Below are 22,825 nucleotides of genomic sequence, written 5' to 3' on the forward strand. Positions count from 1 at the left end.
AATTGTTCTTTTGGTCTCTATGTCATTCAGTTCTGCTCTAATCTTGACTATTTCCTTGCTTCTACTCGCTCTGGGATTTATTTGTTGTTGTTTCTCCAATTCTTGAAGTTGTAGTGTTAGGTCTTTTATTTGAAATGTTTCTATCTTTTTTAGGTAAGCCTGTATTGCTATGAGCTTCCCTCTCAGGACCGCCTTTGCTGTGTCCCATAGGTTTTGGACTGTTGTCTGTTCATTTTCATTTGTTTCCAGAAATTTTGTGATTTCTTCTCTTATCTCATTATTGACCCATTCATTGTTTAATAGTCTACTGTTCAGTCTCCATGAGTTCGCAAGTTTTTGAAGTTTCTCTTTGAGGTTGAGTTCCAGTTCAAGCCCTTGTGGTCCGAGAAAAAGTCTGGAATTATTTCAATTTTCCTGAATTTGCTGAGGCTTGCTTCGTGTCCTATCGTGTGGTCTATCTTTGAAAAACTTCCATGAGCCTTTGAAAAGAATGTGTATTTTTCTTCTTTGGGATGTAAGGTTCTATATGTGTCAGTTAAGTCTATTTGATTCAGTGCGTCATTCAGCTCCACAATATCCTTATTAATGTTTTGTTTGGAAGATCTGCCCATTTTTGACGGCGTGGTGTTGAAATCCCCTACTATCAGTGTGTTGCTGTGCATATCTTTTTTGAAGTCGTCCAAGATTTTCCTTACATATTTGGGTGCTCCTATATTGGGAGCATATAAGTTTACAATGTTTATGTCTTCTTGACAGATTCTTCCTGTAAGTATTATAAAGTGCCCCTCTGGGTCTCTCTTTATGGCCTTTGTTTTGAGATCTACTTTGTCTGATACAAGTATGGCAACCCCGGCCTTTTTCTCTTGCCCATTTGCTTGGAGTATTTTTTTTCCATCCCTTTACTTTCAATCTGTGTAGGTCTTTTGCTCTGAGGTGGGTCTCTTGTGGGCAGCATATGTGTGGGTCATGTTTTCTTATCCATTCAGCTACCCTGTGTCTCTTGATTGGGGCATTTAGTCCATTTACATTGAGAGTTATTACTGATAGAAACCTATTCATTTTTTCTCTTTGTACCTGCGTTTTTCTCTTTCTCACTCTTTTCCTTCATCTTCTTAAACCAGTCCCCTTAGCATATCTTGGAGTGCTGGTTTGGTAGAGACGTATTCTTTTAGCCTTCTTTTGTCTGGGAAACTCCGTATTTCCCCTTCTATTTTAATGGAGAGCCTTGCTGGGTAGAGCAGCCTTGGCTGTAGGCCCTTGCTTTTCATGACTTGGAATATTTGTTGCCAGTCCCTTCTGGCTTGTAGTGTTTCTGTTGAGAAGTCAGCTCCTAGCTGTATTGGGGCCCCCTTGTATGTTACTTTCTCCTTCTCCCTTGCTGCCTTGAGGATTCTCTCTTTGTCTTTGATAGTTGCCATTTTAATGATGATGTGTCTTGGAGTGGGCCTCCTTGGGTCCCTCTTGAGTGGGGCCCTCTGTGCCTCCTGGATCCATGAGACCTTTTCTCTTCTCAAATTGGGGAAATTTTCCATCATTCCTTTTTCGAAGAGGTTCTCTATCCCTTGCTCCTCTTCTTCTCCTTCTGGTATCCCTATTATGCGGATATTATGGCGTTTCGGGTTGTCCTGCATTTCCCTAAATGCCTCTTCATTCTTTTTGAGTCTTTTTTCCATTTCTTGTTCTTTCTGGGAGCTTTTTTCTACCTTATCCTGCATCTCACCGATTCGATCCTCAGCTTCATCCGGCCTGCTTTTGATTCCTTCTCCTGTGTTCTTCAATTCAGAAATGGTATTCTTTGTATCCTCTTGTGTCTTCTTGATAGTTTCTATGTCCTTTTCCAGGTTGATATAGTTTGCTGTAAGATCCTGATGGTTTCTCTGCAGTTTCTCATAGTTCTCTTTGAGCTGGCTGAGCTCATTGAGCTTCCTTAGAACCATTGTTTTGAATTCCATATCTGATAGTTCCCTTGCCTCTATTTCATTTAGCTCTCTCTGTGGGGAGTCCCCTTTCCACTCATTTTGGGGGGAACTTCTTTTTCTTCCCATTTTTGTGAGAGTCTATTAAGTTATTTATTTATTTATTTATTTTTGCTTCTGCTTCAGTTGGGCCATCTAGATTTCCTGACTTTGTGGATTAAACTTCCATGGTAGTAGGCAGGTCTTCTTTCTTTCTTTCTTTTCTTTTCTTTCTTTCTTTCTTTCTTTCTTTCTTTCTTTCTTTCTTTCTTTCTTTCTTTCTTTCTTTCTTTCTTTCTTTCCTTCCTTCCTTCCTTCCTTCCTTCCTTCCTTCCTTCCTTCCTTCCTTCCTTTTCTTTCTTTCCTTTTCTTTCTGGGCCTGCCTCTGATGATGTCAGTTGCTGACCCTATATGACCTTGGGTCATTTGTTTGAGCCTTCCAGGAGTCTATTGTCTGTGTCTGGCTCCTGCTTTGTGCAGGTCTGTGACCCCTTCGGCCAGGGATCTACTATTTCTTCGGACCACTCTGCACTTGCGGGCATACGCGGGTCTATTTACACCTGCTCTTGCCGATCTGCGCATTCCCTCGCAGGCCCCATTGGTGCCAACCTGTGGGACGCCTTGCCAGCCCACACAAGCCCTTGCCAGCCCTCACGGGTCTACACACACGCTCGCCAGCTCTCACCGGCCACTCGGTGCAAGTGTGCGAATGTGCACCGGGTCGTTTTAGGCTGTCTATTGTGTGCTTTTCAGCTTTTGGCTCTTTGGGGGTGTGGCCTCTTCCCACACAATGGAGACTACGGAAAGGAGAAGGAGTCGGGACTCCCCGGTTCCTCCTCCTGTTCTTTCCCCAACACCTCTGTCTCTAGTCTTTCCTCTGGGGTCTCTGGGCAGTTCTGAGACCCCTTCGGCCAAGGATCCACTATTTTTGCAGATGGCGTTGCAATTGCGGGCAGTCTGGTTCATGCGCGACCCGCTTCTCCCTCTTTGGGGGCGCGCCCTGCCTGCCCAGAATGGAGTCTACAGAATGGAGAGGGAGTCGGGACTCCCCGGTTCCTCCTCCCCTTCTTTCCCCAATGCCTCCGTCTCTAGTCTCTCCTCAAGGCTCTCAATGTAGCCGTGTGACCCCTTTGGCCAGGGATCCTCTATTTCTTCCAGCCAGTCTGCACTTAGCCCCCCAGCTCACACGTGTACAAGCTGTGTGCAGAGCATACAAAAGGCAGGTTGATTGATTCCCTTATGCCTGAGTGAGATGGTAGCTGCAGAGTGGGAGGTGCGTTAACACCTGGGCTCCAACGGCTGCCATCTCAGTTCTCTTCACAAAGTTTTCCTCACCAGTTTTTTCCCAGGCAGCAGCAGAGTGCGCTGCTCTGCTCTACCCAGCCCACTCTGCTGCTGCCTCTACGCAGAGATCAAGGAGGGTGGCTGCCACTGCAATTTTTGCATTGGCCCTTTAAATGTCTCTTTGCATCCCCAGCCACCTGTCTCTGGCAGAGAGCACCCCTAAGCTTTTCGGGGTTGCATTTTGTCTGTATTTTCCTGGTTTTAGCTGCTGTAGTTTAGAGGTCCCTGTTTATGATTCAGACTCCTTTCTTCTTGGGGGGAGCTAACTGGCTGTTTCAATGTCCCTCTGGTGCTGGTGCCCGTGGGCACCCAGCCCACCCTTTCGAGCCTCCACCGCACTTCTCACCCATTGGGATGTGTGAGAGTTGAATCCACTGTCCGGGGCTCCAAGGCTCCTCTCCCACTATTGCTCCATTGTTTTCCAGGTGATTACTCCACTATTTAGTCGCAATACCAGTTTGGTCTTGGGAGGAGGAGGTCAGCATGACTCCCATTCACTCCTCCGCCGTCTTTCCTCTCAAATATAATGATATTTTAAAATGAATTCTTTCCACAGAATTAAAAAGTTCTAAAGATGTTCTGTTTTTCTTTTTACATTCCAATTTGCATACGTTTCTATACTAGTATGACTTGTTTTAAATGTCTGAAAGAGCAACTCCATCTGAATTAACATCTGTTCCTTTTTTCCCTGTTGTCAAAAATGTCAAATTGTACAATAGCTTCTTATCATTTTGATTATTGTTAAGTGGCTGTGTCAACAGAACTCCGTTCTAGAACCGCAGCTGTTGGACCAGGAAGGGCTTGCAGGGGGGATCCAGCCAGTGTGTCTCTAAGTTTAGTAAGACTTTGGAAACTAAGGTCTTATTTGATGACAATGTCTTTCAACTCGGAATTACATCATTACAAAAGAGTTTCATTATTAGAAATGATAAAATGAAAAAAAAAAGATTATCCAAATGATTTCACAAATTGGACAGAGAAAAGCAGTGCTCATGACTGAACAGCCAGTGCCTGGTTCTGCTGGGATGAAACCCCTGGCCGCCAGAGCCCAGGGCTTGCTGTGGCCCCTTTGTCATACCTTCTGTGCATGACAGGCCACCTGCCCATGAGACCTCTTCTCATCCTGGACCTACATCCCTATTTGCCTGCTTGCATGAGAGTCAGTACCTTGAAGAAGGCAACATCAATACGTTCCTATTTCCAGGGAGTCCCTTGATTTTCTCATGTGACTTTACTGGGCACTGGCCACTGTGGCCACTACACTTCCCAAACTTGCTTTGGGTATAAGTGTCCAAAAGGCCCCTCCAGCTCCAGGCTTATGCCTGGCCTTCAGAGACCAGTTTAGAGACTTGATCTCAGTCAAGTCTTCATGGTCCCAGAGGCACGAGGGAGGGGATAGAGCATTCTTATAATTTCCAAGAGGCTGTTAATCCAAAAGGGATATGCCAGAACTCCCTTGCAGCTCCTAGAGATAAGAAAGCAGAGACAATTTATTTTCTTCAGGGTCCTCTTAGCAGACCTTGTAGCTGGGGCAGTCCCAGCTCAGACTCTGAGTAATTTCCCAGGATGCATTTTCTACCCGGCTGGCTCCAAATGGATAGTTCCCGATTCAGAGCTCCTCTGTTGCATGCTGTGCCTGGCATTCTATGTGTAATATTTCTAAACCTCAAAATAGCCCCATGGGGGAGTTGATACTGTGGTGCCTATTCTGTGGATGAGGTGGTCAAGAGTCAGAAAAATTAATTAAGTTGACTGAAGGTCACATAGCTGATGAGGGACGAGGTGGGGATCTGAACCCAGATCTGCCTTCTCCTCACTTGCTGACTCTGCTGTGCAGTGGAGGCCAGGTAGGCCTGTCTGGATAGTGCCTGCCTCCCTGTCCAACCACACAGCTCTTTGGATCTAGAGGTGTGTATCCCAATATTCTCAAAAGGTGACCTGGAAGAAAAAACAGAAATACTTTTTCCTATGCCAAATGCTAATTTCACAATCTCTTCTTTGGGATTAAGAAAATTTACTGGGCAGTGGTCAGCAGGAGAGCTGAAGGGACCTTGGAGGTCATCCAGCTAACTTGTTTCTAAATGGATTTCCAGTTCCCTGACAGTTTACAGAAATACTAGCTATTCCTCATATTTAAAAGAATTAAAAGGAATATGGACATATTCTGGATATAAGATGCCCAGACTAACTAAAGCATCACATTTATTTGAATTTCACTAGAATAAAAGAGAAATTATTTAACATCTTTTTAAATGACATTGGTTGCCACAATCTTTTAAAATGGGAAGTCCCCATTGGGAGAAACATTTTTAAACACCATGGATTATAAAAAGTTTGCATCAACCCAGTTCAACACTTATGTAATAAATATGGAGGCTGGGACCCAAAATAGGGGAGACACATCCAAGTTCATGTCTTTCACATTTAATTCGTTCAATCATCAGCCAACCAGTGTTGAATTTTTCATAGGGATTGTCCTGCACAGAGTGCTATTGGATAGGAACGGAGGAGGTTGTGTCATTAGAGAGAAAAAAACAAACTCAATTTCTGACATCAGAGAACTTATGTTCTCACTGGGACCCTCAGCCCACATCTACCTCATCCTCAGCTTTATGTCTAGCTGCTTCTCTACAAGTCTCTAGAGTTGTCTCTCTTGTTATAACACAACTCAAGCCTAATAAGATCCACCTTTCAGCTCACAAAGCCATCTCATTTTATACACATCATAGCCCTACATGTTAGGAATTACTGCTATCTCAAGTTTCCAACGAGAAAAGTGAAGTTCAAAGAAGTTAAATTATGCAAATTATGGAAGACAGTTCCCTTGAACTGTCATGGTAAGATCATATCACCCTATGGCACTTACCTGTCTCAACCTCATGGTGTGGTTCTTATTTGATCCCAGTACTGGGCAAGCCTATCTTTGTAATTTCTAAGTCACTTAATGTAATTGCCTTGGAGACAATTAAAGAAGCATTCCTTGGGTATATTAATGCATGCATGACACAGGCATATAGATAAGTCTAACAAATATGCAAAACTTTGTTGTGACTTTAAAAAGACAAACTTAATAAGTTAGTCACCTTAATTTTTAAGAGTATAATCATTGATTTGTCTACTTCAGGTTTTCATCTTTTTCTTAGAGAACTCTGACTTATATTAAATTCTTACTATTTTACAGCAAAAATTACCGGAAGTTGTTAGAGAGCATGTCAAGAATAAACAATTTGCTGTGATGAACCATATTTATTTATATACAGGAATATAGAAATATATTTATGTTAAGACCTAAATACAGTACCATGTTCTCCACCCGCCCCCGCTCCGACTTGTAGTTGTTTTTAAATCTGTTCTTCTCTTCCACAGTTTGAAAATACATTTAAAGCTTCTGATTATGGACAGACTGTAATTCAGAAAGCAAGGTAAGTTTGCTATCGATCAATGGGGTACTTCGGAGGCAGGTGTGCATTTGCTTAACTTCTCACCTTCCCTTGAGTTCCCTGTGCAGCACTATGGCCCTCTGGGGGTAAATCACAAGTCAGGAAGAAGTGGTTAGTCTGATGTCACACCAACCTTGGTATGGATGGGCAGTGTAGCCTGGGGATAGCAAGACACTGCCTGTGACTGCCTATTCAGCAATTTGCACACATGGTCCAGTGCATCACCTGGATCAGTTTGATTGGTTTGATCCCTTGACTACAAACCACACCTGGCCAACCTCTAGAACATGCATTCCAGGGAGCCAGGAGGAGAATGAGTAGCTCATGGTCATCTCTTCCCTCATATGGAGGACGTGAGGGAGTTAACACCCAAATCTCACATGTGGCTCAAAAGGGCCAGTAGTGAGCTCTCACTGCAGTAAGAACAAGCATTCATTGAGCATACCATATACAATGATCAGTGCTGAATGCTATTTAGGGACCCACAGAGGCAAAGGATTATTAAGAAGTTAGCAGTTTTATTTCAGCCTTCTCTGAGGCACCTTAACATACAAGTGCTACAACTTGAAGAAAGAACGCTCTAGTTTAAGACAAATGAAGTTGTGCAGAAAAAGCTGTCCTAATGCATTCATATTTTATGGTTTTATTATTGCACCTATCTTTATAAGCTTTGTCAAATTCTTTGTGAAATAAGATACAGGGTGTATTTATACATATAAATTCAAAGAAGGCAACCTGAAGGTGGTGAGTTTTGAGCTTGATGGTGAATGAAGGGCAAGTGTGATTGGCAGGCAGGAGACCATCAGGCAGACTACTGAGGGGCACAGTGCCACGTGGCAAGGAGCAGGCAGCAGGCAGAGAGGCTGGGCCCCAATGCAGAGGCTCTGAATGTGAAGATTCACAGTGGACAGCTGCTGGAGGGCTAGGCGTTGTTTCAGGGCATTCGGTTTGGTGTAGTGGACAACAGAGAGGTCATGCTTTGAGCACCACTGGGTAACACAGGAACAGCGAGGTGTGATGGCTTCAGCCAAATCTGTACTTGAATCCTGGCCTTAGTACCTTCTCACTGAATGAATGGGCAATTGTTTTAACCTCTCTGAACTTTTGTTACCTCATCCATATAGCTGGGATAATCTGATCGACTTTCCTAGAACTTTGGGAAAAATAAATGAGATAACATTTGAAAGATTCCCCTGCACAAAGTGCTTTCAACGTGTGTTAGTTCCCATCTATTTCCCTTCCAGAATATGGGACCCTGCAAGTGTGATGGAGAGCAGGTCCCACAGTGTCGTTTGGGGAGTTCCCTGAAGTCGTGGCTCTCCTTCTGTCCTTCTGGAGTTACTAAAAGAGAGCCTGGAGTGTCCAGGGGCAACCTTTAACCTTGAGCTCAGTGTCCCATAATTGTTTTATCCACTCATCTACTGATGGACACTTGAGCTGCTTCTGTATCTTGGCAATTGTAAATAACTGTGAGGAACATAGGGATGCTTATGTTCTTTCAAAGTAGTGTTTTGGGTTCCTTCAGATATATTCCCAGAAGTGGGATTGCTGGGTCAAACAGCAGATCCATGTTTACTTTTTTGAGGAAACTCCATATTGCTTTCCACAGTGCCTGCACCAGTCTGCATTCCCACCAACAATGCAAAAGTGTTTCCCTTTCTCCACATCCTCACCAGTGCTTGTTGTTTGTTGATTTATTGATGATAACTGTTTTGACAGGTGTGAGATGATATCTCATTGTGGTTTTAATTTGCATTTCTCTGAAGGTTAGTGATGCTGAGCATCTTTCCATATGTCTATTGGCCATCTGTATGTCCTTTTTGGAGAAGTGCTTATTCAGGTCACCCATTTTTAAATTGGATTTTTTTTGTTTGTTTTTTGTTTTGGGGGTTTTGGGTGTGGTTTTTTTGTTTGTTTGTTTGTTTGTTTTGGTGTTGAGATTTATGTGGACTCCCTTCTGAGGTGATCATTCCTAAAAATGGAATTTGGTTAATGTTTCGGATTATGCTGATTGTTATGAAGAATCAATGTGACTGTAAACATTTCCCAAGTAGGCTGGCTATGTTTTTGAGCTTCCGTATTCATTCAAAAGTCAAAATGGAGTAGAGAGAAAAAGGTGGACAGGAAAAGTATATCGAGAATCTTAAAAATACACAGCCACAAATCAGATAGAGAGGGAGTTTAAAAGTCCTTTTCTTTTTTTCTCAGTGGTTGTATTATTTGATTCCTTTGGGTCAATGAAAGGGTTAGAAGTTGGCCCAGCTATTCTTAGGGCTCCAAACTGCAGTGCTGATTAGAGAGAGTCTTACATAGCAGATACTATGCATTTGGTGATATGATTTGGTATCATGTGCTCATGCTCCCCACAGCTTCACCTCTCCCTGTTCCAGTTCTCCTCTGGGTCATGTGTACCCAGGCCCAATCCCTTACCCACTTTGCCAGCTGACTTCCCGGCCCTTTCTGAGAGTGATCCAGACTCTGCATGGTTGCTTACTGCTCTCTGTGCACAGGGAGGAACACATACCCCTCTCTCTCTAAGTACAATTCTGAGGTTTAACAGCCCAGTGAGAGACTTACTCTTGATTTTCTACAGAAAGTGATAAGTTACTATTTCAGATGTTACTTGTTCTATTTCTGGTTAGTTCTAGACTCCTAGATCCTTAAAATAATAGTTCACAATTTTCCCCCAAGAGGACATTGTTTTAGCTGTAGATTTCCTCTGAGAACACATTGAATAGAGATCTCTGGGCCTACAAGTTGCCATCTTATTGCAAGCTAAGTCCTCCATATTGGGCCCCCAATTGTGGATATATCTGTTGATCAGGATTAGAACTGGGAAATTTGAGAGGTTCAAAGACCAATTTGTTGATGCTTGAATTTAGTTCATCAAGTGATAAATTCATTTCATTTTTAGAATATCTGCTTCAGCAAGATCTGAAATGCGTGCTGGTGACAAGGCTGTGGATGTAGCAGTAGTAAACATTTTTGCAGAAGGGACAAAGCAAAATGAGACGACCGTATTGACTGCAATTAACGAGGCAATCAACGGCTCTACTGACATTACAAAGTATACTAGTAAGTACTAAATAATTTCATTCAAAGTTTATCTAAACACCTACCTACCTTTTTGTAAATATTTTCATCATATGTAAGAAGAGGGTAAGAAGAACTGAATAACCAAATCAATAGGTGTCTTCAAGTTTCCTTTTTCCAGTCCATTCTTCTGCCCTCTCTTCTCTCACTTGGCTTCTACTCCTTTCCAACCATCTCCCTAGTCATCAAACTAACCAGTTTGTTTCTCTGTCTAGAAGGCTGTCTTGGACAAATGGTCTCTGGACAAGGAAAGATGAAGCAAGGTGAAATGAGAGAGCTTTATCCCAAGTTATAGCTTTCCAAATGATTCATTTTACCTATACTGCTTCGCCTTTAGGCAGACACACAAGCCCACAGCATAACTGTAACAATTCACTTTTGCTGCGTTATAGACCACCCCAAAACTTAGTGGCCTATTTATTTATTGCAATGACATCATTCTGCGGGTCAGAATTTGGACAGGACTCAGCCGGGCAGTTCTGCTGATCAAGGCCAGGCTTGGCCAATCTCCACTGGGCTCACTTAAGCAATTGCTGTTAGCTACTGGGTGGGTCGGCTGGGAGCTGACTAATCTACGATGGTTCAGCTAGATGGTTTGTCTCTGCTCCACCTGGTCTCTCACCCTCCAGCAGGCTATCCTAAAGGGTTTCAAAAGCAACAAGAGGGTAAGTTTCAAAGCACAGGTATTTCTCAAGTGTCTGCTTACGTCACATGTACAGCTGTCCTGATGGCCAAAGCAATTCGCTTGACCAAGCACAGTCTGGCAGGCCCTACCAAAGGGGATGCATGGATACAGGAAGGCATAAGTAAATTGACACCATTAGAGCAGTCATCAGAAGTTCCTTGCCTCAGGGATACCTGTTACGACCAGCCCTGGTGGCAGCTTTGTGCACCTGGTTCTCAGTCCTGGTTGCCAAATCCAAAGGCACCTAATAAGGCAAAACTGACTTGAGTTTTCTGTAGCATTTGATACTGGTATCCTTCCCCTCCTGAAGTCCTCTTCTCCCTGGGCCTCCATCCACCATTCTCTTGATCCCCTTCCTGCCTCTCTCATCCTTCTTTTTGATCCTTCTAAGACTCTTTCTTTAGTCTCTTAAATTTTTACTTTTTAATGATTATAACATCATTGGCCTAGTGTGCAAAACTTACTTCTCTCACTAAAAATATAAACAAATCCTGTTCATTTATAGTTTTTCAGCACCTTTCTTTTTTCTTGAAGTTTTCACAAAGAGTCTCACTATTCTCTCAGGACCTGGGATGTAAATGCTCTGTGATAAGACACTTAAAATTCTATCACAAAAGATGGGGGCTCCCCTGTACTGTTCTCTCTCCTTGGGCTGCAGTCCATTTAGCAGTGTCCAACATTTTTCCATCTAAGTATTGTTTCCCGGCAGAAGAGCCTGGGAAGACAGTTGTGGAGCCATTCTATTTTTCATCTTATCCACAAACATTACACCAACCAGGCCTTGCTTTGCCAGGAGGCCCCCTAGTATGGAAAACACATACACACCCCTCTTCATTCATTTGCCCATTTTTCCACTTTACCCCTTTGCTCTTTGTTGTTGGATTTTATTGTCATTATTTTGGGTTATGTGGGAAACCTGAGCTCACTTGGGGCTCTAGACTTTCCCTGCCACATTTTTAATATTCTGTCTTTGGGTATAGGGCCTTCTTTCTATATTTTGTTTATGTCTTATTTGACACCTTCCTTTGCAAACAATGGCAGTTTCTTAAATTACCAGACCCTCTTCCTACTTTTTTTGTTTTTACAGCTCATTTAGCAGCTGCACAGTTAGAATGACATTTTCAGATCTTCTGACTTTCTTGAACTATTTTCACCTTCCAGAGCCTCATGCCTCAGAATTACACCTTTCCCTTTCTGAACATTTTAATATTTATTCTGTCAAACTAATCCTCCTGGCTATTACTTATTTCTTGTATTCCAAGGGACCCATCACTTCTACCCATCAATCTATTTCTCCTTGGGTCAGAATTGGTGCAGAGTAGCAATTCATGTAGTCAGAACCTCTACTCCCTGAAAGATGGAATTGTCTGCAAGGCAAGACAAACCTTGTCATACACTCTGCTTTTGGCTAAATGAGACTTCCAGCAAGTGTGAGGAAGTTTGAGGGACCCCATCAGCAGGGGGACTGACTCAGCATGGTTGCCAGCTGAAAATAACCAGTGCGTTCTTCAAGATAAAGTTGGGGTCCCCGGTACAATTCTCTCATTTTGGCTCTCCTTAGTAATTGCCTTGGCTCTAAGCCCTGGCATACTCAAAACCATTTGGCCTCATCTCTGAGACTTGCTCTCCTTTGACAACTCCTCTCAACATCTCTCCACTGTGAGACCAGGCATACACTTGTAAATACATTAACAAATTTCCAAATGACGCAGGTTAGAGGTGGTCACAAAAACATGAAACACCCAGCAAAGGGAAGGGAGAGGCTCAGAACTGTTAGGGAAAAAAACACCTTTCCCTGCTTTTTGCTTCTGCTGCAAAGACAGATTCTCTTTTCTGTGTGAAAAGCTGTAGAATCTTTTACTCTAGACTTTTAATTGGAGGCATTTTTAAATAGTAGGGGATGAAAAAAGGTTTGTTACAGGTCTGGGATGTTTAGAAGAGAGTAACCACATAACTGTTCTGCCTCCTCCTATTCTCTCACCACTAATCTATTTTCAGATTCATCTTTTTATTCTGAATGCTTTCTGACCTGCTTCTAGACCAACATTCTTTTTAAATTTTATTTTTAAATTAGAGTTGAAATATAATATTATATTAGTTTCAGATGTACAACAGTAATTAGACATTTATATACCTTATGAAGAGATCACTCCATTAAGTCTGGTACCCATTGGACACCATACATAGTTATTACAATATAATTGACTACGTGCCCTGTGTTGTACTGTACATCCTTGTGACTATTTTTATAACTGGGAATTTGTACTTCTTAATCTCTTCATTTTTTCCATCTATTCCTCCAATCTCCCTCCCATCTGGCAACCATCAATTTGTTCTCCATATCTATGAGTTTGTTGCTGTTTTGTTTGTTTATTTTGTTTTTTAGAGTCCAGGTATATGCAAAATCATACAGTATTTATCTTTCATTTTCTGACTTATCTCACTTAGCATTATGTCCTCTAGGTCTGTTCATGTTGTCACAGATAGCAAGATTTTTATTCTTTTTATGACCAAGTAATTTTCCATTGTAAATATGTACTACTTCTTTATCTATTCTAAACTAATATTCTTAAAAGATTACTTTCTCATGCTATGCTTCTGCTCAAAATCTACCAATGGATTCCCAGGCTTGTAGGATTCAAGTCCCTGTCCTTAGCCTGGCATTCAAACCCTGCTATACCTATGAATGAGCAAATGAATGATTATTTGTTGAGTCTCCTGCAGTGGGCTTGCATTTGCATTAGTTCATTCAATGCTCACAACAATCATGTAAGAATTATTAGCCCCATTTTATAGGTTGAGGGAACTTGGACCCACCAAAACTCAGATGATCAAACAGAGAGAGCCCATTGCCCATAAATGGTACAGCCAAGAATTCTCTTTCTTCCACATTACCACACTGCCTTTTCCCCACCCAGATACACCACCACTATTACAATTCTTTCCTTCTTTTCATGCCTTGTTTACTCTGCTTAGAAAGGCTTTGCCTCTCCTTTCAGTGTTTAAATTTTCCCTATTTTTCAAGATAGTCCAATCCCCATCTCCTCCATGATATTACCTTTAGCTACTTGAGCCCCTGAATTCCCATTGTACTTAAAAATCTGAATTATGAGTTTCTTGAAGCAACAATTCTCTGTGGGCTCAAATGTGTAACTCTAAAAAAAATGGGACCCAAAAGTTATATAGCTACTGTGTCCTTTGTAGAATCCAGCAGAGAGATAGGTGCGAAAGAGATCTTGAACTTGAACCTAATAGCACTGCTTTGGATTGAATTAATTTGAACTGAATAATGTAAGGAAATAGTCATGGATGAAGGGATTGGGAAGTTGGATTTTAGAATCCCAGATTTTCATTTTTTAAATCCTAAAACCTATTAAAGGGCAATTATAACAACAATAGAGTGGAGGACTTTCAAAAGTTGCTTTATCCACACTCGTCTTCCTGAACATATTTTTGAATTACTTGTACCCTTCAGCGCAAGATCTGTGTGACTATTATGGTTGTGAAAAAAAAAATGAGCAAGATGACTGCAGCAATGGTATTCAGTGTAAATGCAAACCAGGGCTTGGAAGACCTAACGCACAGGTTGCTTTTTGTGTTCGTAAGTATTCCACCTGCTTCTAAATGTTCTTCACAACACCTACCCTTTCTCCTTTCACATTTGCAGAATAAACATTTTATTGCTCAAGAGTCCATGTGCCTTTCAGATTCTGAGGGATATGAATTTTGGCTTTAGACACATGGACATGGAGTGTTGCCTTGGCCACGGGCCGGTGAGATAGCCCATGAGCATTCGCAGGGGGCATAACATGCACAGCCAATGAGACCCTCATTTTACTTAGAAAAAAGCATGAGAAAAAAATTGTATTCTGTGACATATCATTTTGGGCTGAAGAGGTTGTTTCTGAAAATTACCCAGAAACCACTTTGTTTTTAAGCGTTAAGTCCAGAGTGTCCTCCTGCCTGCGATGCAAAACACAATATGCAATGCCTGGTGAAGGACGATGGGAATTCTGATTGCGTGTGCCTGGCGGGCTACAAGAAGGATGATGGCGGGAAATGTCAAGCGTAAGAGAAATCATTCCTTTTTTATCTTGCTATAGCTGGAACTTATGTATGGGGTTAAGGATAGAAAGGATAGAGCTGGCAACATGGCCTTATGGTCAGGAACCTGGCATTCTGGCAGAAGTTAGTATGTACAGAGCATCATCACCACTGTCGTCAGCATCATCATTGCCAGCATCATCATCATCAGTAGTTTTTGTACATTCTCTATGTGCCAGGAATCACACTAGATAACATCTTTCACACAACAACACTGTCAGAAATGTATCAGTTCCCCATTTTCAGGGGCAGAAACTCAGAGACGATAAATAATTTGTCCCAGCTCACAGGGCAGCAAATAAGTGGCAGAGCCACGTGGCCTTGCAGGCTGAGAGGGTCCCACTATGCTCCATGTCTCTGGGGTTCAGCTTTGCCTGAAGTGCTGAGTATTCCTGGAGCTCAGGAGATGGAGTGTTCGATCAGGAGAAAAAAAGACCATATGGGATTGTGTAACCACCACCCCCACCCTTGACCTTCTAGAGCTTCATGAAAGATGTTGACCTGGAGAATGGGACTGGAAGGAAGAAAAGAGAAAGAGGAGAAGGCACAAGGGAGGAGAGAATGAAAGAAATATGGAAAGGAAGGCGTGGAGGTTAGGTGGGAACTCTGACATGCTCCCATATGCTCTTTACCATGGTTTCCTATTATGCATTGTATTTCAGGTGTGCATTTGGTTACCAAGGAGTCAACTGTGAAGACAGTGAGTATAAGAGTCTTGCTTTGTTGTTAAACATGTGAAAAATATTAATCACACTCAGAATTTAATTTGGTCCCCTGAAGTCTCTGGTTCCCTTTATGAAGAGGGAGGAAATCTGCCTTCAGTTTGTCTTCTGGGTCCTGCACCTGGGTCACAGGCAGAAGTACCCTTGTTATAGGAATTCACAGAACTCAGCCCAACAGGTGGGCTGGCACCTTAGACAAGTGCCCAGTCAGCCCAGGGCTTCCGAATGTTCTGTTCATTATCTATATTAGGTTAAATATGCATTTTCTGCTACTAGAAAGGATAAAAGACTCGTATGTTTTGAAAAGGTTTGTGGTCATGGGAGAGCAGAACTAGAAATTAGACATTCAAATATTCAAATCTCTTTGTTTCAGAGTTATTTAGTAGTTTGATATATATTGTTGCAAATTCAATTGCTTTATTTTCTCCCATGCCCCACACCCACCAGATTGGGACAATGCTAACTTTATATTTTAAATTATTTTATATTTAAAATTTAACCTAATGAACAAAAGACCAGTGCTCCAAGATGAAGGAAATATTACTGTTGGTCTCCCAGCCAGCCCCAAAGTTAGTGATGAGAAATGCTCTCAATTTCTACTGTATTTTGTGGCGAGGCTGGGTTTGCTAAATCATTTCTTCTTTCTGGGCTTTTAGCGCCCACACTGATAAAATGAGAGGTTTGGACTGGATGACCTTTGAGGTATTTTCCAGACTTCAGGCCCATGGCCCCACAGATCCTTGCTGGAGGTGGCACACAGGACAGTCATGTCGCAGAGAGACAAATTGTCTAAAGTAGCACTATCTAATAGAAATATAATGTAAGCTTCATATTTAATTTCAAAATCTAAAAGTCTAAGTAAATTTGTAAATGTAAAAAGAAACAGGTGAAATTGATTTTAATAACATTTTACTTCACTCAACATATCAAAACTATTATCACTTTAATATGTAATCAATATAAGAATTATTCATAATATCTTTTACAGTTTTTTCAAATGTGTTTTAAATCCACTGTGTCTGTTACACTTACAGGCTATTTCATAGCCATATTTCAAGCTCTCACTAGTCCTAGACAGCAGAGCCAGAGAAGGAGGATGGGTGGTAATGAACCTCCAGGCTCTTCCCTCACCGATGCTGTCAGCCATCACCCAGCTCTGCCATTAGTGGCAATTAAAGTTCCTCCAGCTTATCTTCCAGGTCAGGGGCGGTGGGCAGGCAAAGGCAACAGAGCTCAGGAGAGAGTGTGGTCCTGGGTTGTGATCCCAGTCCCCACGAAGCCCAGGAAAGCTCTGTCACCATGGCCTCCTTTGCATGTGTGGCCTTTTATCTGGCAAGGCTGCCTCTTCTGATTGGGTTCTGAAGACAGAGTTAGGGTTTGGAGGTGGGGAGGGAGGGTTTAAGGAGTTGAGCCACCCATCCCACCTGGCCCTGGAGGGGTCAGAGATGAGAGCCATTGGTCTTCACAACCAGGAGCCCATAGGTATACATGTATCTGTGCAGAAGACAGTCAGTGGGGGCCTGCTCGTGGATACCGTGCCTACTCTTCTCTGCTCTCTTTCAGACTTTCAGCTAATCCTCACTGTCGTGGGCACCATTGCAGGCATCCTCATTCTTGGCATGGTGATTGCAGTGATCTTCATGAGGTATGGTCTGGAAATGTCCCTGTCCTGGGGCTCAGCGCCACTGGCAGGACACTCTGGTTCCCAAACACACGCAGTCTTTCCCAGGCAAGAGAAAGGAAGTAAGATGAGGCTTCTCGAAAACCACTGAGTTTTTGTCTTACCTTCTCATTATATAAGCTCTACATGATCACTGAATAAAAGTCTGGAAAAGAGAGAAATGTGTAAAGGAGCAGAAAGAAGAATCACCCAACCAACCTACCTCTCTGAGGCAACTAACATTTTGAAATATATCCTTCCAGGTTTTTCTCTATCTTTTTAAAGGATATTATATACATAATTTTGTATCCTTTTTGTTTTAAAAAATTGTTTAGGTTATTTTTGCTTAACACTATAATGTGGCATAGCAATCATTTTCTTATGTCATAAAAACTCTTCATTAACAGTATTTAACTCCATTGATGTTGTCAAATGTCATCTTCATAATATCAGTCCCCTTCCCCAGAATCTTGCTTCAAATGATCAAAAATCAGCCTCAGTTGGAGCACCTTTGGTTTTATTTAAGTAGAAACATTTTCTCTGCATGGCCATTTCTCAGCTAGATGTCTTAATTAAGAGCTGAAGTAGGGTCCATTAATTTATTCAACAGATATTTAGATATCCTAAAGTACCCTTCATTAACAGGGAGAGAGAATACTATTATGTATTCCATTCTAAATGTGCCAAGTGGGGATCCAGTTTGATTAAAAAAACAAGTTACTTTATAAAAATAACATTTAGTTTGTATCTTATATTTTTGCAAATATGTATTTTTGCACTATAATGTGAGAGGATAAATAGATTTTAGGTTCCTAAAATATTTTGCTTCTACCTCTTTTAAAAATTTTAGTAAGCTAGTAACTCTACCCCATGGACCGTTATAAAGACAGGAAGCTGGGAACAGGAAATGTGTCTTTCCCTTTCCCAGGGAGAGGGCCAGACCCTTCCAATTATGAAGCAATGCTGTTCCTCCTTTCTTGGGAGGATTGTCTCTCCATCCTGGGTCAAAGGCTGCTGCAGAAACTTGTGACCCTGGGACAACCATGCCTCTCACCTCCTCCTTCCTGCCACAGAGCTCTCTTTGCTCTGAGCTTGACCTCAGATTCATGGTTCTTGGGAACACACCCCAAGAGTTATTTCTTGCCCATTTGGAAAGGAAGGAAGCCTCTCCTCAGGCATCTTAGGCAGGAGTGTTGTCAAAGGACAAGAACTCTGTTTTTGGCTAGGCTGGCCATGAAGGTCCAGGGTGAATAGTTCTTTCTTTACCACATTCTCAGTGTGACTGAGGGTATGTGACTCTCACCCCATGAGGGCCCTGTGGGCATCGTGGATGTAGCCCGCCCCACATGCCACTCCTATACCCTAGGGCACTGCAGGAGCGGGCCATGGTCTGTGTGACAGAAGGAAGAATAGGGTCATGATCAGAGTTAGTGGGAGCATGTGCCTCCCTCATCTGCAAGAACTTTCATTTGACTTTGAGCGCTTATCCTCGAGAGGCCAATAGTGAAAGGTATTAAGACTTTTATACCTTGAGGACTGCTGAGTGTAGAGTGACTATGTTTACAACTGAAGGAGACACCTACAGATGGTAGATTCCTGGAAGTCTCAAACACACTGCCTAAGGTCAGACAAGGTCAACATCTGACATCCACAGGCAGGTCCAGAAGAAAAAACAGTAGTCTCCTACCATAGAAGTTCACACCACAAAGTCAGGAAATCAAGACAGATCAATTGAAGAAGCAGAAGCAAAAAGGACATGTCTCACAAATAATGGGAAGACAAAGAAACACCCTGCAGTTGAAGGGAAAGAAGGAATCTCCAGAAAGAGAACTAAACAAACTAGAGGCGAGTAAACTATCAGATATTGGGTTCAAAACAATGGTTCTAAGTGAGCTCAATGAACTCAGTGAGCTCAGAGGGAATTACCAAAAACTACAAGGGACACTACAAGGAACTTATTGCAAACTATATCACCATGAAAAAGGACATAGAAATATCAATAAGAGACAAGAGGAAATGAAGAATACAATTTCTGAATTGAACAACACAGTAGAAGGAATCAAAAGCAGGCTAGATGAAGCAGAGGATAGAATCAGTGAGCTGGAGGACAGGGTAGAAAAAAGCTCCCAGAAAGTGCAAGAAAATGAAAAAAGACTTAAAAAGAATGAAGAGGCATTGAGGGAAATGCAGCACAACCTGAAACGTAATTCCGCATAGTAGGGATACCAGAAGGAGAAGAAGAGGAGGAAGGGATAGAGAACCTGTTTGAAAAAGTAATGATGGAAAACTCCCCTAACTTGAGGAGAGAAAAAGTGACACAAGTCCAGGAAGCACTGCAGGTCCCATTCAAGAGGAGCCCAAGGAGGCCCACTCCAAGACACATCATAATTAAAACGCAAATATCAAAGACAGAGAATCCTAAAGGCAGCAAGGGAGAAACAGATAGTAACATACAAGGAAGCCCTGGTAGGGCTAGCAGCTGACTTCTTGACAGAAACATTACAGGCCAGAAGGGAATGGCAAGAAATATTCTAAGGAATGAAAAGCAAAGGTCTACAACCAAGACTGCTCTAACGAGCAAGGCTCTCAATTAAACTGGAAGGCAAAATAAGGAGTTTCCCAGACAAAAGAAGGCTAAAAGAATACACCTCCACCAAACCAGCACTGCAAGATATGCTAAAGGGCCTGTTTTAAGAAGATGAAGAAAAAGAGTGAGAAAGAAAGGAACATAGGTACAAAGAGAAAAAAGTGAGTGAGTACCTATCAATAATAACTTTAAATGTAAATGGACTAAATGTTCCAATCAAAAGACACAAGGTAGCTGAATGGATAAGAAAACATGACTCACACATATGATGCCTACAAGAGACCCACCTCAGAACAAAGGACCTACACAGACTGACAGTAAAGGGATAGAAAAAATATTCCAAGCAAATGGACAGGGAGGGAAAAAAAAGCAAGGGGAAGCATTACTTATATCAGACAAGATAGATTTCAAAACAAAAGCCATAAAAAGAGACCCAGAAGGACACTTCATAATACTCAAAGGAGAATCCATCAAGAAGACATAAACATTGTAAACCTATATGCACCCAACATAGGAGCACCCAAACACATAAGGAAAATCTTGGACAACTTCAAGGAAGATATAAACAGCAACACACTGATAGTAGGGGATTTTAACACCCCACTGTCAACAATGGATAGATCCTCCAAACAAAACATCAACAAGGATACTGTGGAACTGAATGATGCATTAGATCAAATGGACTTAACTGACATATATAGAAACTTTCATCCCAAAGAAGCAAAATACACGTTTTTTTGAAAGATAGACCACATGATAGGACATGAAGCAAGCCTCAAAAAATTTAAGAAAATTGAAATTATAACAAGCATTTTCTTGAATCACAATGGCTTGAAACTGGACACCAACCTCAAGGAAAAAACTCAAAAACATCCAAACTCATGGAGACTGAATAGCATGCTATTAAACAATGACTGAGTCAATAATGAGTTCAAAGAATAAATCAAAAGTTTTTGGAAACAAACGAAAATAAACACACAGTAGTCCAAAACCTATGGTACACACCAAAGGCAGTCCTGAGAGGGAAGTTCATAGCAATACAGGCCTACCTAAAAAAGACAGAAACATTTCAAATAAATGACCTAACCCTACATCTTTGAGAACTGGAGAAACAACAACAAACAAAGCTCAGAACAAGTAGAAGGAAGGAAATAATCAAGATCAGAGCAGAATTGAATGATCTAGAAACTAAAAGAACAATTCAAAGGATCAACAAATCCAGGAGCTTGTTCTTTGAAAAGAAACAAAATTGACAAGCCTTTCAGCAGACTCATCAAGAAAAAAGAGGGAGAGGACCCAAATAAATAATATCAAAGGAAAGAGGAGGAATAACAACTGATACCACGGAAATACAAAGGATTATAGGAAATTACTATGAACAATTATATGCCAAGAAATTTAAAAACCTCAATGAAATGGACAAATTTCTAGAAAAAATATAACCTTCCCACACTGAATGAAGAAGAAGCAGAAAGCCTGAACAGACTGATAACAGCTGAGGAAATTGAAGCAGTCATCAAATAACTCCCGGCACACAAAAATCCTGGATTAGACGATTTCATCGTAGAATTTTACAAAACATTTAAGAAAGAGCTAACCCCTGTCCTTCTCAGACTATTCCAAAAAATCCAAGAAGAAGGAAGGCTCCCAAACTCTTTTTATGAAGCCAGCATTACCCTAATCCCAAAAGCAGATACAGACACAACCAAGAAAGAAAACGACAGACCAATATCACTGGTGAACACAGACACTAAAATCCTTGACAAAATATTGGCAAATCTCATCCAGCAACACATTAAAAAGATCATCCACCATGATCAAGTGGGATTCATCCCAGAGATGAAAGGATGGTTCAATATTCACAAATCAATAAACGTAATACATCACATAAACAAAAGCAAAGACAAAAAATCACATGATAATATCAATAGATGTGGAAAAAACATTTGATACAGTTCAGCATCCATTTATGATAAAAACATTCTGCAAAGTGGGAATAAAGGGGACATACTTCAATATAATAAAGGCCACAAAAAAAACACTTTTATGTCTTAAATTTGTTTCATTCACTGAGGTACTTCTATAGACATTGACTTTCCTTGAATGTGAAATTATATCACAAATCACCTTTTCTCTTTGACTCCTATTTTTATTTCCATAAATAATTCAAAAGCACACTCAGGCATACTAACATCATTAGCAAAATTTACATGGACTGGTGGAATTACATGGTAATATTTGATCAACATTAGCCTTCTGGTTTTGGTGGTTACACAAAGCTTATGAAGAGACTGTCTTTAAACTTGGGGAATCTATGCTGAATGAAGTAATGAGATATTATAGGTAATAGGTCATCAGGCCTGCAACTTATTCTTAAGTGGTTCAGAATTGGAGAACCCAGGCAATGATGTATAAGAACTCTGTGTAATATTTTTTTGGTAACTCACGTGTAAATTTGAAAATATTCCCAAATTTTAAAGCATTTTTTGAAAAGAGTATTAACATTTGCTTTCAGAAACCACCTGCCATTTTCACATCCTAATCCCTGTTACTAATTGCAGATCAAAGAAAACAAAAGACATTGAAGAACAGAACTTGATTGAGAATGACTTTCAGAATCTGAGACTGCAGCAAACAACAGGCTTCAGCTCTCCAGCACAAAGGAGCATCTTCCCTAAAATCACATCCACAGTCCCCAGAGATGGTGGGATGCAGAATCCCTACGCAAATCCTAGAAGCATACCCCGCCCTGACTATTAGGTAAGTCAGTGGGCTTCTGTTTGGCTTTTTTTGAGTGAAATGCCCCAAGGTAGAGTAGGGACCTGGCTATTGTATCTTCACCAAGTCCTGGCTGCCTTGCAAGTTTTTTTGTGTTGTTGTTGTTGTTTTGTTTTTGTTTTGTGTGTTTGTTTGTTTCTATCAAAAGAGAAAGAGCAGAAGAAGCTCTCTGCTATTGTAAATAGCCGCCACTTGGTCCCTAACACTGACCATCTATGTGATTTTTGCTATATCACTTAATTCCTTAGCCAGCTATGTCCTTAGTTGTTTAAAAAAAAAAAGACAAGCAGCAGCTTATTTTAGATTCCTGTAAGGTCCCTTGTAAATACAAGCTCTTATGGCTATGACTCCAATGGTTGTGTTGAGTTGAGTTACAATCCCCAGGCTGTGTAACTAGGATGTAGGTCAGGCCTGAGGAGGATTGATGTGTGTGAAGACAGCTCTGTGGACCCTTTCC

At 41.4% G+C, this 22,825-nt stretch overlaps 1 protein-coding gene across 1 annotated transcript in view; it reads left to right on the forward strand.

Annotated features, from left to right (window-relative positions):
- MUC13 (mucin 13, cell surface associated) overlaps window positions 1-22,350 on the forward strand; it is a 33,883-nt gene extending 11,533 nt beyond the window's left edge. The window contains exons 6-12 of the mRNA XM_054574928.1: window positions 6,666-6,721; window positions 9,654-9,814; window positions 13,993-14,118; window positions 14,456-14,585; window positions 15,284-15,321; window positions 16,907-16,988; window positions 22,152-22,350. Of these exons, the coding sequence (XP_054430903.1) occupies window positions 6,666-6,721; window positions 9,654-9,814; window positions 13,993-14,118; window positions 14,456-14,585; window positions 15,284-15,321; window positions 16,907-16,988; window positions 22,152-22,350 (792 nt within the window). The remainder of the gene's footprint in view (window positions 1-6,665; window positions 6,722-9,653; window positions 9,815-13,992; window positions 14,119-14,455; window positions 14,586-15,283; window positions 15,322-16,906; window positions 16,989-22,151) is intronic.
- The last annotated feature ends 475 nt before the right edge of the window (window positions 22,351-22,825 follow it).

This window comes from Pteronotus mesoamericanus, unplaced genomic scaffold (genome assembly GCF_021234165.1).
Source record: "Pteronotus mesoamericanus isolate MK-2021 breed Mesoamerican mustached bat unplaced genomic scaffold, CSHL_Meso_final contig_27, whole genome shotgun sequence".
In the NCBI taxonomy this organism is placed as follows: Eukaryota; Metazoa; Chordata; class Mammalia; order Chiroptera; family Mormoopidae; genus Pteronotus; species Pteronotus mesoamericanus.